The sequence below is a fragment of the Macrosteles quadrilineatus genome, unplaced genomic scaffold (genome assembly GCF_028750875.1).
Source record: "Macrosteles quadrilineatus isolate MER2022 unplaced genomic scaffold, UCM_ALF_1.0 Scaffold_28__1_contigs__length_1566739, whole genome shotgun sequence".
In the NCBI taxonomy this organism is placed as follows: Eukaryota; Metazoa; Arthropoda; class Insecta; order Hemiptera; family Cicadellidae; genus Macrosteles; species Macrosteles quadrilineatus.
The window spans coordinates 885,905-898,598 of NW_026542621.1; the positions used below are offsets into that span (position 1 = coordinate 885,905).

Sequence of the window (12,694 nt, forward strand, 5' to 3'; positions counted from 1 at the left end):
CAAGCCCAAGCAGACCTGGTCGTTGCTTACTTAATTCCCTACTATTCTAGCTGGTCCAACCCAAATAGGAAGATTAGTCTGCTCAAAGTATTAGACACTTTTGTGGACGAAAATTGAGACGGTAGCGCGATGGAGACCTTATTTTATGGACAGCCCTCGAAATGGATTTGCTTACTTAAAAGGTTATTGAGTTTACTGAGAGCAGTAATCACAGTAATCTTTCCCTCTTTTCCTAAGTCTCCTTTCTGATCAGGTTACTGAATATTTTGCGCTTTAACGGTTTTATAAACAATCTAAACATTCCAACAATTTTCAATATCACAATCTCAGTTTAAAGTTGTTGAAAAATTTTACTTACACTCGTACTTTTTCATTTGTAATATATTTACAACACAACAAATACATCTTCGTCTGCTCTATGAGCATTTCACTACTAGCTGTTTCCTTTTTAAATACAATGAATACACATCGTGAAGACCTTGCTAGGGTAGAGTGAGAGATGTGAAAAATTGCTGACTCTTTATTTTTTATTTTGCTCCATAGGTCAGTAATCATGGGTCTAGTAAAAGGGATTTTAGCGAATTTCCCTATAGGGAAGTAGCTAATACTGTAGGTCTCATGGTAAGACCTAGGCCCGGGACTGGTTTACTTACTGTATTCATTTTGATGTTCCCAGAGGCCAAAAACACTATTCGTTCAAATTTTTATATTTTATATATGAATTTGAACGGATGGTGTTGTTGGCCTCTAGAGCCCTCAAAACGAAAAAGTAAATCGGTCCCGGGTCCAGGTCTTACCATGAGTACTAAGGTTGATTACTCAGTACCATGAGTACTGAGGTAATAGCTCATTCCCTATATGGGAATTTCGCTAAAAGGTTGTAGTTGGCTTGTTTATGGATATATTTTTATCAAACTTGGGCAGATTTATTTATTTTATACTGAGCTATTAATATTTTATTTAAAAAACTAACTTTATTAGTTTCCCTGTGGCAGCAAACCTAGGTACTCGTAAATATAATGTTATTTAAATAGATTTAATTGAAAATCTATTCGGTCAAATAGAAATTTGCTTAGTCGGCCGGTTTGCTGCGGGGTATTTATAGTTTAAATAGATTTTCAAATGATCTTATCTGTACAGTGAATGCTCTAATATCCTTCTTTTTTCATATCAATAAAATAACCAAAAATATATTAAAGTAAGGTAGTTAGTTATTACCTTTTTTGTTGCCTCTATAATACTCAAAATATAGTTGTTAAAAAAGGTTATAGCCACTTGAATATAATTCCAGCTCTTGAACCTCAAAAAATAAAAATAAACCCCAAAATAGGATTTTAAGACCAGGAAAAAATAGATATTCAGTGTTTCGTAAAATTACTTTTAAAATTTTAACATTCTTTTAGCACATTATTTTTAAACATTCTTTCATTTATGTTAAATGTTTCTTTTTAATTAACTTATTCTATTAAAATTGAAACAATGTGAGAATGACGCTGATATATGTGTTCACCATTGTTACTGTTATTATGTTATAAATGTGTATTAGTGTTATTGGGAACACTGTTTATTTTTTAATTTTGTTTGAAGCCTTTTCTTTTTTTAAATTTTGTATGCTTTTTTTTACACAGACAGTTAAACATGTTGTCATGTTTATAGAATCATTTAATATTCTATGCATTCTTATTACAGGTGGAGTTAGTGAAGCACGGCATGCAAGAGATGCGCGGAGGTCAAAGATAGCTATGGAATACATTTCAAATCCTTCTGAATACCAGAACCCTTTTGGTTTTCGGCTACAGCCTCCTGACAAGGATCGAGATGCTGTCGGCTCCAGCAGAGACTCTGTGGCAAGTTATAAGCAACGCATCGACTCAATGTTTGGTGAAAATCACTCAGTGGCGAGTGGAACACACAGTAGGAGACCTCGCAGGGACCCACGAAAAACACAATCCGTCATTGATGGAGAGGATGTTGTCAGCAAGATGATTGAAAACGACAATAAAATGCTCATTAAAAACATGGTGCAAGCAAGAATAGAGAAAATGTTTGAAGAAGTCGAAGGTTCAGGAGATATCAAGACACCAAGGTCGAAAGTTGATCCCAGTACATTTTTTGTGGATTATTTAGGATCTCTTCCGTTAGCAAATAAGGTTTCTTCCCTCGAAGGATTACAAGAGCCCTTGAAGGAACTTTATCTGAATTATAAACAAATGGGAAATATCAATCCAGTATTTGAAGACACTCTAGAAATTTCCAATTGTGGATTGAAAGTTAAATATTTGAATGAAGAGCAAGATGAAATCATTGAACAGCTAAATCCTTTTCCTACAATTGCTGTTTGGGCAGCTGTTAAGTTTGTTTGCCGGCCAAGAGGTCTTGATGTAGGAAAAGAATTTGGATTGGAGTATGCTTTTCTCCCTCTAATCTCGGACCCAGAGAGTGTTGACAAACTGACACTGTTCAGAAAACTCACACCCAATGAAGCATCTTACTTTACAGGAGATTACTACAGTGATCATTCACCTCTGTTTGTGGCTGTTATGAGAAAACTAGGAGTTTCCCGTCAGCTGGAATGTCACGGCTTTGTTTGTGATTCAAGTGAAAATGCTATCGTCATAGCGGCAAACCTATACAAAGCCCTTGTCATCACAATGGCTAAAACTCAGTCTTCCGAAGAAAATGGAAAAAAGAGAAATTTAAAACACAAGAATGGCTTGAGCAGTGTTTGCAGTGTTGCGGGCTCTAGCTTAGCCGAGGATTTAAACCAGTTGTGTATATCAAAAGATGAGCAAATCCCACCTAAACTACCTCCAGCAAACCCCAGAAAAAATTGGAGTCCAATTTCATCCACCACAAATATATTTCAAAATAAAAGCTTACTGGTAAAAATTCCGCCACCAAGACCTCCACGAAAAGGTAGATCATCACCCAGTCAAACCTCGCGAGACACTGTGGTGCTTCGAGTAAGTCACCCTGACCCTGATGAAATCCTTCAACTTCCTAGTCCTGAATCAGAATCACCACAATTTCCTAAATCCAATAGTTTTAATTTTAGTAGTACAAACAAAATAGAAAACACTATGAGTTCAATAAAGAATGGCCCAGGTAACTCAGACTGCGAGTTTCAAAATAGGGATGCAACAGAAAGACTATCTTATATAGATAGGAATTTTGTAGGAAAACAAAGTAGTTTTAGCAGAAAGGAAAATTCTGATAGAGGTGATATTTTGACCAAAGTTGCTATTCCAAGAAGCCATAGTTTCTTAAATGCCAATGGTCCGCTTAGTTCTAGATACCATCGACATCCTAGCTCAGCACCACTTGTTGGAAATGCAATTCAAAGGAAGAATAGCGTTGGAAGCCCCCTGGGTTTGAATGAATTATTCACAGAATTTCGACTGCAAGAAGGGCTCAACAACATGGAAGAAATATTAAATGCAATCATCGACCCTAATGGAATGTCTTTCAACGATCTCAAGCCTATATATAAAGAATTTTTGCTGAAACTGGCAGTTACACTTACAAAGGATGAAATGTATCAACGCAGCAAATCCATTATGCAACGGCAAAAAAATCGAAGGAAAAAGATAAATAGTAAAAGCAGTAAGCTGAAAAAGACATTTACAACCACAGGATTTCGAAGAGCAATAAGAAGATCGTTGCTAAAATTCAGATTTAAAAAATCAAAGCCTAGCAAATTCAAATTATCATCAGTTTTATTCCCTTCTTGTTCCAGATACAAGAGTCCAAATCCCATACAAAAGAGTGCCACTTGTCTAAAAAGCTATGGGTTCCCTTACAGCTCATCATCAAACGAGTCTTCACTTTTGCCAAGTAAACGTAGATCATTTCAAGTTCAGAAATCGCAATCTAATGCATTAAGTGCACAATTATCGAGAGAAAAGTCTTTAAGTGTTTCCCCTCCTAAGTCAACAACTCCATTAAAAGAGCCAAAACGAAAAGGCAATAGTTTCTCTGGGGACAGTGATTTCTTTAGTTTGATAGTCCCTGAGAAAAATGGGAAACCTTCACCTCAAAGCAAGAACAGACCTCATGGATCCGAGAACTGTCTCCATCAAGCATCCAGTGGTTACTTTTCCTGTAGTGATTGTAGTTACGACAGTGAATCATGTACATGTGCATCTGCAGATAAATGTTACTGTTCAATGGGTAAGCACGGTCCCACAATCGAGTTGAGTGAGAACGATCAAAAAAACGACTCATTAGTATCATGTGAATGTGATACAGACAGTTGCTTTGAAAGTGAAAAATGTTATTGCAATCAGAAACGAAAACCTTCTCTTTTTGAACAATTGAAAGAACAAGGCTTTGCAGCATCCGAGTCCAGTTTGTCAAGAGCCAACTCTCCAAATACCGCATGGCAGAGAAGCGAAGCTGAAATCAAAGACAAATCCAAATATTCCAAACAGAATAAAACGGAATTACAACCCTCTAAGAGCTTAGAGTTTTTGAAAATCCGTTCTCGTTGCAATTCAACAAGCCAATTGAACATGGAAGAGAAGCACTGTGGTGGTTTGAATAACATCTACCAATCACCGGTAGAGGTGTTTGAAAATGGATATAGACAAGATCAAGAGCGGAAAAGTTCCTTCAGCAGTAGCCCAGTAACATCTTCTTCTGAAAGTAAACTCAACAAATCTCTCAGCTCACAAAGAAGAAGTTACAGTTCTGACAACCTTGCTCTGGACTACAACATGTTTTCTACAACGTCAAAAGCAGATCAGGACTCTCCAGTAGAAGCTAGTGTTCACCAGAGGAAAGTGCTGGTTGTCTCTACAAGAGATCCCAAAGGAAGAGTTACCTACATGAGTGCAGCTCAGCGTTGCCATACTCCTATTCGTATCTTTAATTCAAAGACCGATGGTACAGCTGATGCACTTTCTGTTAAGAAGTCAGCTGAAATTGCAGCTTTGTTCTCAAATGTAAAATTCAACCATAGGAGTGGTAGCTCAATCAGCAGTGTTAAGGAAGAAGCAATTTACAACACCTTGGAACCTCATGATTATTTTTATTCAAAAGGAAGCTCTAGCTATATGAAAACCTCAAGTTTGGAGAACTCACTAGGGTATTTTCCATAAAGATTTGTATTTTTAATGGCATAGCACACCGAATTCATCAATTTTAAATACATTTTACTATTTCAAATCACAAATTGTTTAAGTAAGGAGATCATGAGAAAATTGTTCATTGGTACACTAATTATCTAAGAGTAAGAATTCAGATATAGCATAAGGAGTATAATTGTTACACCATTTCCCGATTATTATCTGACCTTATACACAAAAATATATTGAGGAAAGACAAAACGTATAAAATAAGCCTATTGTAAATGTGTTTATTGTTGCATTGTGATAACATTTATCATAATAATCTTAGTTTTTTCTAAAACTCAAATGAGTGAAAATATGTTTAATATATTCATTTTTATAACCCTTTATAAATTATGTATTTAACTTGGCAAGTTCACAATTCCTACTAATATTACAAATTAATTAGTAGAATATTTTCATTTCCTTTTACCATTATTGGTTTCACCTTTGATGACACTAGTTTAGACTTAAAGAATTATATTTCACACAAATATGTTTACTTTAATTAATCAATAGAGATATGCTGTACACATTATATATAATATGTATAAAAAAGTGTTCAAAAAAGAAGGGAACTTAATTTACGTTGTGATTACTTGGGTCAAAATAAGCAAAAGGTTTACATAAACATATGTATATATCGTTTAGTTTAGCCTCTGTCTGTCTGTGCTTTTTACACAAATATTCATAACCGAATTGTCCTACAAAGTCAATATTCTGCAAAATATCCATCTTATTGGCCCGCTATGTTTGTGCAAAATGAGAACAAAGACTCCTAAACAATTTCAAAATGGTGGCTTTAAACAAATGATACCAAATTTCAAGATAATGATTAAAAACTGTTTGCTGTAAAAGTACTTTAAAATTTAAATACAAAAATCTAAATTAAGCTAAAATCAAGAAAAACATTTTTTATAAGAAAATCTTTTTTTATTCCACGGTTTTTTAATAATGCTCCCTAAACTGTACCTGAGTGGAGACATTGTATATTGTTTTATTATACATCAGAAACTCCACTATAAATACTAATACATTATAACTGTCCAGCATGTACAGTTAAGGAATCATTATAGAAAACCATTGGAAAAAGGACCATAAAGAATCTGTTTTGTATTTATTTTAGCTTAATTTTTTTTTTTTTTTACTTTTAAATGTTATAGTGAGTTTACAACAAACAATTGTTGATCAATATTACAATAATTCAGTCAATTAAAATTGTAAGAGATATATTTTTTTTAATTTCACCATCACTCAGTCACAGCGTCCTAGGACGAATAACAACTCTGATAATGGGCAAGATAAATTTGTTTTGGAAAGTACCAAAAATCATTTTAAAATGTATTAGAAAAGCTAAACCCAAAAAAATTATACTTGTTTTTGAAAGTTTGTGACTGAAAATGTTAAGGAGTTATAAATGTTTTTGTAAAAACACATAGAGACAGATTCTAAACAAAACAAGAATATACATATGTTTATATCAAGATATTTTTCTAATTTTGACCCAAGTAATCACTACATAAAGTATGCACCCACCTTTTTTAGCACCCTGTATATGTAAACTTGTATTATACTACCTTGTACAGTTGATTATTTTTGCATGTTTATGACAACCCCCAGGTTAGGTAACATTACCATCCATGTGCAATAATTGTATTGTAAGCATAATAAATTTAAGTTTTTCTCAAAGTTTTGTAAAATTATTACCGATAGCAACGTTTACCCTACACGTTCACCCCTAACCAACGATTTACAACAATCCTAAAAAAACTTTATATCGTTACTCCTAACTTGTATTTTACGATAGTATTGTAAAGATAACATCAAAATCATAGATGATTGACCGGAGTGTTCGGTCAATCGATCATTGGAGTATCCTTTTGTCATCGTAACAAAAACAATCATTTGTCAATTCAAGAAATTATGTTAGTGAGATGGTGCAGTTTATTGCAACTGGAAGACCCTGTGATGTCCTAAAACAGCACATTGTTACAATTTCCAATCTTAGCCACTTACATTATGTTTTCAGTACTCTCATGACAAAATAAACTCACATTACTACCACATTACCACTAAAATAAACTCTCTACTCATTACCCTCCATACGCGAAACCATACCTGGGCCTCCATTCTGTTAGGACACCAAGATATCGATGATTCTCAACCATCTGATGTTGTATGATATACTGCAAATGATGATGATGATATAATGCAAAAGCATATCATGTATATTGCAGATTGTTTGAAAAATAATTACCTATATGAAATTTTGCAAATACTTTACTATACATGAAACTCGTTATTTTTTTCTTTGCAATAGGTATTCTTTACACTCTTTTATAAGATGGATGAAATTATCTAGAGAAATATGCTCTGACAATGTATAGTTATATTTGATTTAAGACTCTCAAATTGTTGATAGGCATATTACATATCCGTTTCAGGCGTTCGTGCGGATTCACCAATGGTTTTGGGGTTCATCCAAGTATACAAATTCACCAATCTGCTTCGACTCAGGACAGGCACAAAAAATGGGTGAACCAAATAATCAAAGTCATCACATTTTCTAGTTCTGGCCACATTTCTTAGCAACACTGAATTAATTAACATATTTGGAATTCAAACTATCTTCAAAAAGATTTTGTGAATAACAAAAGGTGATCACGATGTTTTCTTGTAAATAAGACAAAGTCAGGCCAACGTAGTCATTATGCACTTCAGTTTGCCTTATTTTACAACAAAAAATCATATACCACCATTGAATATACACAGAATAGACTTCCCATGTAATGTAAAAATTTGAAGCAAAAAAACGTGGTGCAATCTGTTGAGATGGTCACCAATGATAATATTCTGTGTTAAGTGATAAACAAGTCAGCTGTTTTCTACAATACTGAATTGGTTTTAATTGATATTTAACCCAATACACTAGTAAAACCTGGTGAGATGGTCATGAACTTCATATTTTTTTTGCTTCAAATTTTTTTATCACATGGGAAGTCTACTCTGTGTATAGTAAATGATACCACTTAGTGCTGCGAAACTTCATTCGTCTCGGCCACCCCTGTAACTGGCTGTTATTAGAAAGCTACCCTTTCTTAGTCCAGGAATAGAGAAGGTGGTGATTTTGACTAGTTGGGTGGCCCATTCTTTGTGCGTGTCCCGAGTTAAGTGGATTGGTGAATTTCTGTGTTTGGTTGTTTTAAGCCATTGGTCAATCTGTATGTGACGTGACAGGTTCAAGTATACCACATAAAGAGGCCAGTTTCCAACCAAACCACACAGTTACCCTGTCATGTGAAACTCCTGCATTGATCAGAATAATCACAACAACAAAAAACTTATCTACTGTGTTGAACACACTACACAAACCAGGTACTGTTTGTCATAGTAGGCTACTTCAAGTCAGGTAAACATGTGGAATAATCTCTCAGGGTTCACACGGACAGAACTGTGGTATAAAATATCTTAGTTAGCAAACAGTTATTTTTAGAAATGTTTGGATTCAAATTTGTTCTAATTTTGATTTGGCTCTATTAGAAATATGTTTTTTTGCTTACATATTTACAGAGGGCAACTACCATCTACTAAATTTATTAAATAGATAAAACTTAGTGTTTGTTCTATCTTTAGTAAAATTGAGACTCGTAGACCTCGTTAGCCGAAAACTATCGCCACTTCGAACTTCGGGTTGACCGAGAAACTTTTGGGAGCTTATAAAATTATACACACATTTGGAAAAAAATAGATTTATTGGTTCATCGACTTACTAAACTACACAGTTATGGTTGATAACAAAAGAATTTAGAAATTTAAGTTAGAACAAAGGGTATACAATTTAGGATAAAGGGAGCGCGGAGTCGCGTCTATTTTAATTGAGATTTCAACGGACTGCCTTGTTCTTTCGTTGTCGGCAGCGCTTATGCGCCTCGCAGCACAGAAAACATACTACTGTATGTTTTCTGTGCTCGTGGGCGCACACTCCCTAACGGAGGCTAGCTCCATCATTAGAAAGCCCGAGTCAGCACCAGCAATGAACATATTCCTGTTTCATAACTTTTTGCTACTAGAATATTGTTATAATTTGAACAAGGTAGGAGATGGTTGTCAATGCTGGGATATTCATATGGAGACTCAAGTACCTTCAAATAATTACTCAAATAAATATTTCCTGAGTATCTTTGGACGATGATCATATTTATTAATTATTGATACTAATGTATTGATTAAGGTGTGATAGTCGATGTTAACACCAAACTAGGCCATTTATGCAAATTTGGCAGTTACTCCTACCCTGCCAATTCCTTATTTAATTATCTTATCTCCTGAGCAGTCGGTCAGAATTTAATTATTAGGAGTATAAACGGCTAGGCCGTTACACTCCCCCACCCTCTAGTTCGTGCTGGCCTCAGCACGAGGGTCTCTGAAGAAACCCTCACACCATGAGGGGTGTGTGTGCCTACTGTAGATGAGTCTCCTATCTCTTCTCCTATCCATCCCGTCATCACCTCAACCACCACCAACCATAGTGTTCAGTTTGGAATCTTTCTTTCTTTTGGGCGCGACAGAGAGAAATTAAATAAAATAAAATGAAAAATCTATCTTTGGAGTTGAATAGCGCTCCCTTTCACCTTTACACTTGATTGCCGACAATAACGCAAATCACAACAAATTACAATGTAGTTAATTGGGTTGCTGACCATTTCATTTACAAAAAAGAAATTGAGAATTCACAACAACTGAAGATTATAAAACATATAAACTATTAATTTATACATTAGGTAATCTACAAACTCTACTTGTTCATCCTGGAAACTAAGATCTAACAGGATTACCATAAATGTTGCCCAAATAACAAGGTTTTCAACTAATGACAATAAAAAGAATATATAAAACAAAACATCTGTTAAGCTAACGATAACTAACGACACAAAAACGAAAACAAAAGTATTAAACAAAAGGAAACATCGACGATTCCTGAGAACTCTGCAGACATAGGGGTCGATCCCCTTTACAGATAGCACAGGTTCAAGAATCACCCATCCAGGAAACTTGCTGCTCATGTAGGGCTACATTAAGTGGGATGAAATTTTTAATAACATGTTCAGCAGTGAATATATACAGTATAAGGCTAATAAATTGGTCCGCAAAATGATATGACTCAATTCAGGCAGGTCTCTAATTTTGAACGCTATTCGTCCGCTGTGAGAAGCAGGGCGGAGTTTCACTCGAAGCCGGCAAACGGAGCTTAGTAACCCCTGTTTATGCAGCAAGTATTCCTGACTCGCTATACTACACAACTATACACAACCCTATAATTAACAGAAGGAAACAGTATTAATCTCATTACCACCAAAATTGACATTCCCATACAATTGACACAATACAACAATATACGATAAATTGAAAATCAGCATTAACATATCAGTCACACCATCATAAATAAAACCAAGGGGAATCGAACCACTATTTATGCCAACGGTCCGGCTGAGGTACTGCTATTCCTAACTAACCTTTTACAACAAAGTGGTCCCCTAAATGAATATATTATGAAGGTGCAAACTTTTGGGAGCAGTTAATCTTGCGCTTCCTCCATATACTTAGCTAGACACATTCTCCAGTACCTCAGTCGACGTTTGAGTGGGAGGTCTGGTACGGTATCCTTGCGGAGGGGGTTCCGGACAGTTCCCCTCAGCATCAAGTAGCTTCACTTTATCTTGAGTTTAATAATCGTAATAAAAAGGATTTTCTATTCAAGTCGCACTAGGTGGCCACAAGAGAGGAGCACGGCCGTTGCACCTCCCTTCGTACACCCAGCTCAACTTTGTGTTGGTTCTTGCCCAACATCTCATCATCTAGGTGTTTGTCAATTTGTTTATTTACTTATCTTATTCTATGAGATTTTTTCGACAAAACAAAACACCATGAGATCAAGACATGGGGCATAGCTGTTACCAGGGGGTCGATATACAGCTATTAAGAGAATCTTTTCTTTATCTAAAATAACTTTTGCAGCTGTAATTTCACACTCCCCTTTTTCGCAAAATTCCATTGCATCGATGCTTTTGATTTCAATTTCGTCCTTTCCAAGTATGCGTACACCTCCATTATTCATATGTTGGTGGCAAAACGCACTTAACTTTCGTATAGCCTTTCAGCTTACAGCTTTCGAGCTCATAATCCCTTAGATTATGTTTGGTCACACAGACAATATCAGGACTTTCGTGTGCCAAGAAAATGAAAATTTCAAATGCCTCTATTTTAGAAGGTAGCCCACGTATGTTTTGGTGTAGGGGAAGGTGTTGTACCTTGGACCTATGCTCATTCTGGCACTATCTGTTGAGTAAAGATAGAACTTGTACCCTTAGTTTATGCTTTAGCCACCAGAGGTCTATCCTAATGTGTTCAAGTTGGAATTGAATGTGCCCTTTTGAAAAGAAAACTAAAACAAGTTTTTACAAGGAAGAAGTAAGTATATTCAACTTTTAATTTTCTTTTGTTATGTTGGATTTAATGATTGTTTATCTCAGCTGGCAATTTGATGCTATGGACCAACAACTCGGCTACAGTTTCATATGATTCACACCATGTTAATCCTAACCTAGAATAGTTTAGAACCAAGTTTTTACAAAATGCCCAGGTGTTGTACCTTGGACCTAGCTCATAGGTTGTACCTTGGACCATAGTAGCTTAGGCTACTAAAAGCAGACTTTAATAATTCTGTCAAAAAGGTTTATTATAGGCATCTGTAATTTAATTTGCTATAAACGAACAGGACAGAGCCCCCAAGACAGTTAGACGAGGGTAGGCCTTAACTAGCTATAATTGTACTTAAGTGAATTTCTTACAAAATATGATTAAAATATGTATTGTAAGGGCCAGTTTTGTTATAGTTTATAAAATAAAAACTAATTATTAATTTGATAACATTTAAATGCGTTTCTACATTTATTTCCTCTACTTAAAAATCAGTGGTCCAAGATACAACATATATAGGTTCAAGGTACAACATAGGTATTGTACCTTGGTCCTAATGTCAAAATTTTTAAAAAATTGAATAACTTTTTTTTTGTGAAAATAAAGGGTTAAATAAAATATAGGTGTGTATTGTGTTAAAGAACAATGATTACTTTTCACTAACATTTATGGTGTTTTAATGTGTCATATCAAAATAAAAAATAAAAAGGTAAAATAGGTCCTAGGTACAACACCTTCTCATATCAGTTTGAGACGACTCGAGAGAGCCCGACCGCGGCAGGCCCCGGGAGCCGCCCACGGTATTAGGAGCTGTTCCTGGTCCTTTCCCTAAAAAATGTTCATTGTAAAAATCCTGACTTTTCCTATCCCCTTTCTTTTTAAAACTATAATGAGTTTCTACAGGTAAAGTATTTTTTTTTTTTCTAAAACTTGGAGTCGGGAAAAACACGAGACACTAAATGAGGGAGGTTTACAGTGGTATGGTTAGTTTTACGAGTACCGTCGCTATGAATTGATTGACATAACAATATGGCAAGACAAAGTTTACCCCTCTCATTCAAGTGCAGCCCGTGTTTAGTGTGAAGCAAACCCGTTCAAAATTTTCTAGA

The 12,694-nt window shown here is 35.2% G+C and overlaps 1 protein-coding gene across 2 annotated transcripts in view; it reads left to right on the forward strand.

The window, feature by feature from the left end:
- Window positions 1–5,474, forward strand: part of LOC129005632 (uncharacterized) — a 31,377-nt gene extending 25,903 nt beyond the window's left edge. For both annotated transcript variants that reach the window (XM_054434591.1, XM_054434592.1), the window contains one exon: window positions 1,690–5,474. In XM_054434591.1, the coding sequence (XP_054290566.1) occupies window positions 1,743–5,099 (3,357 nt within the window). In that variant the 5' untranslated portion in view covers window positions 1,690–1,742 and the 3' untranslated portion in view covers window positions 5,100–5,474. The remainder of the gene's footprint in view (window positions 1–1,689) is intronic.
- The last annotated feature ends 7,220 nt before the right edge of the window (window positions 5,475–12,694 follow it).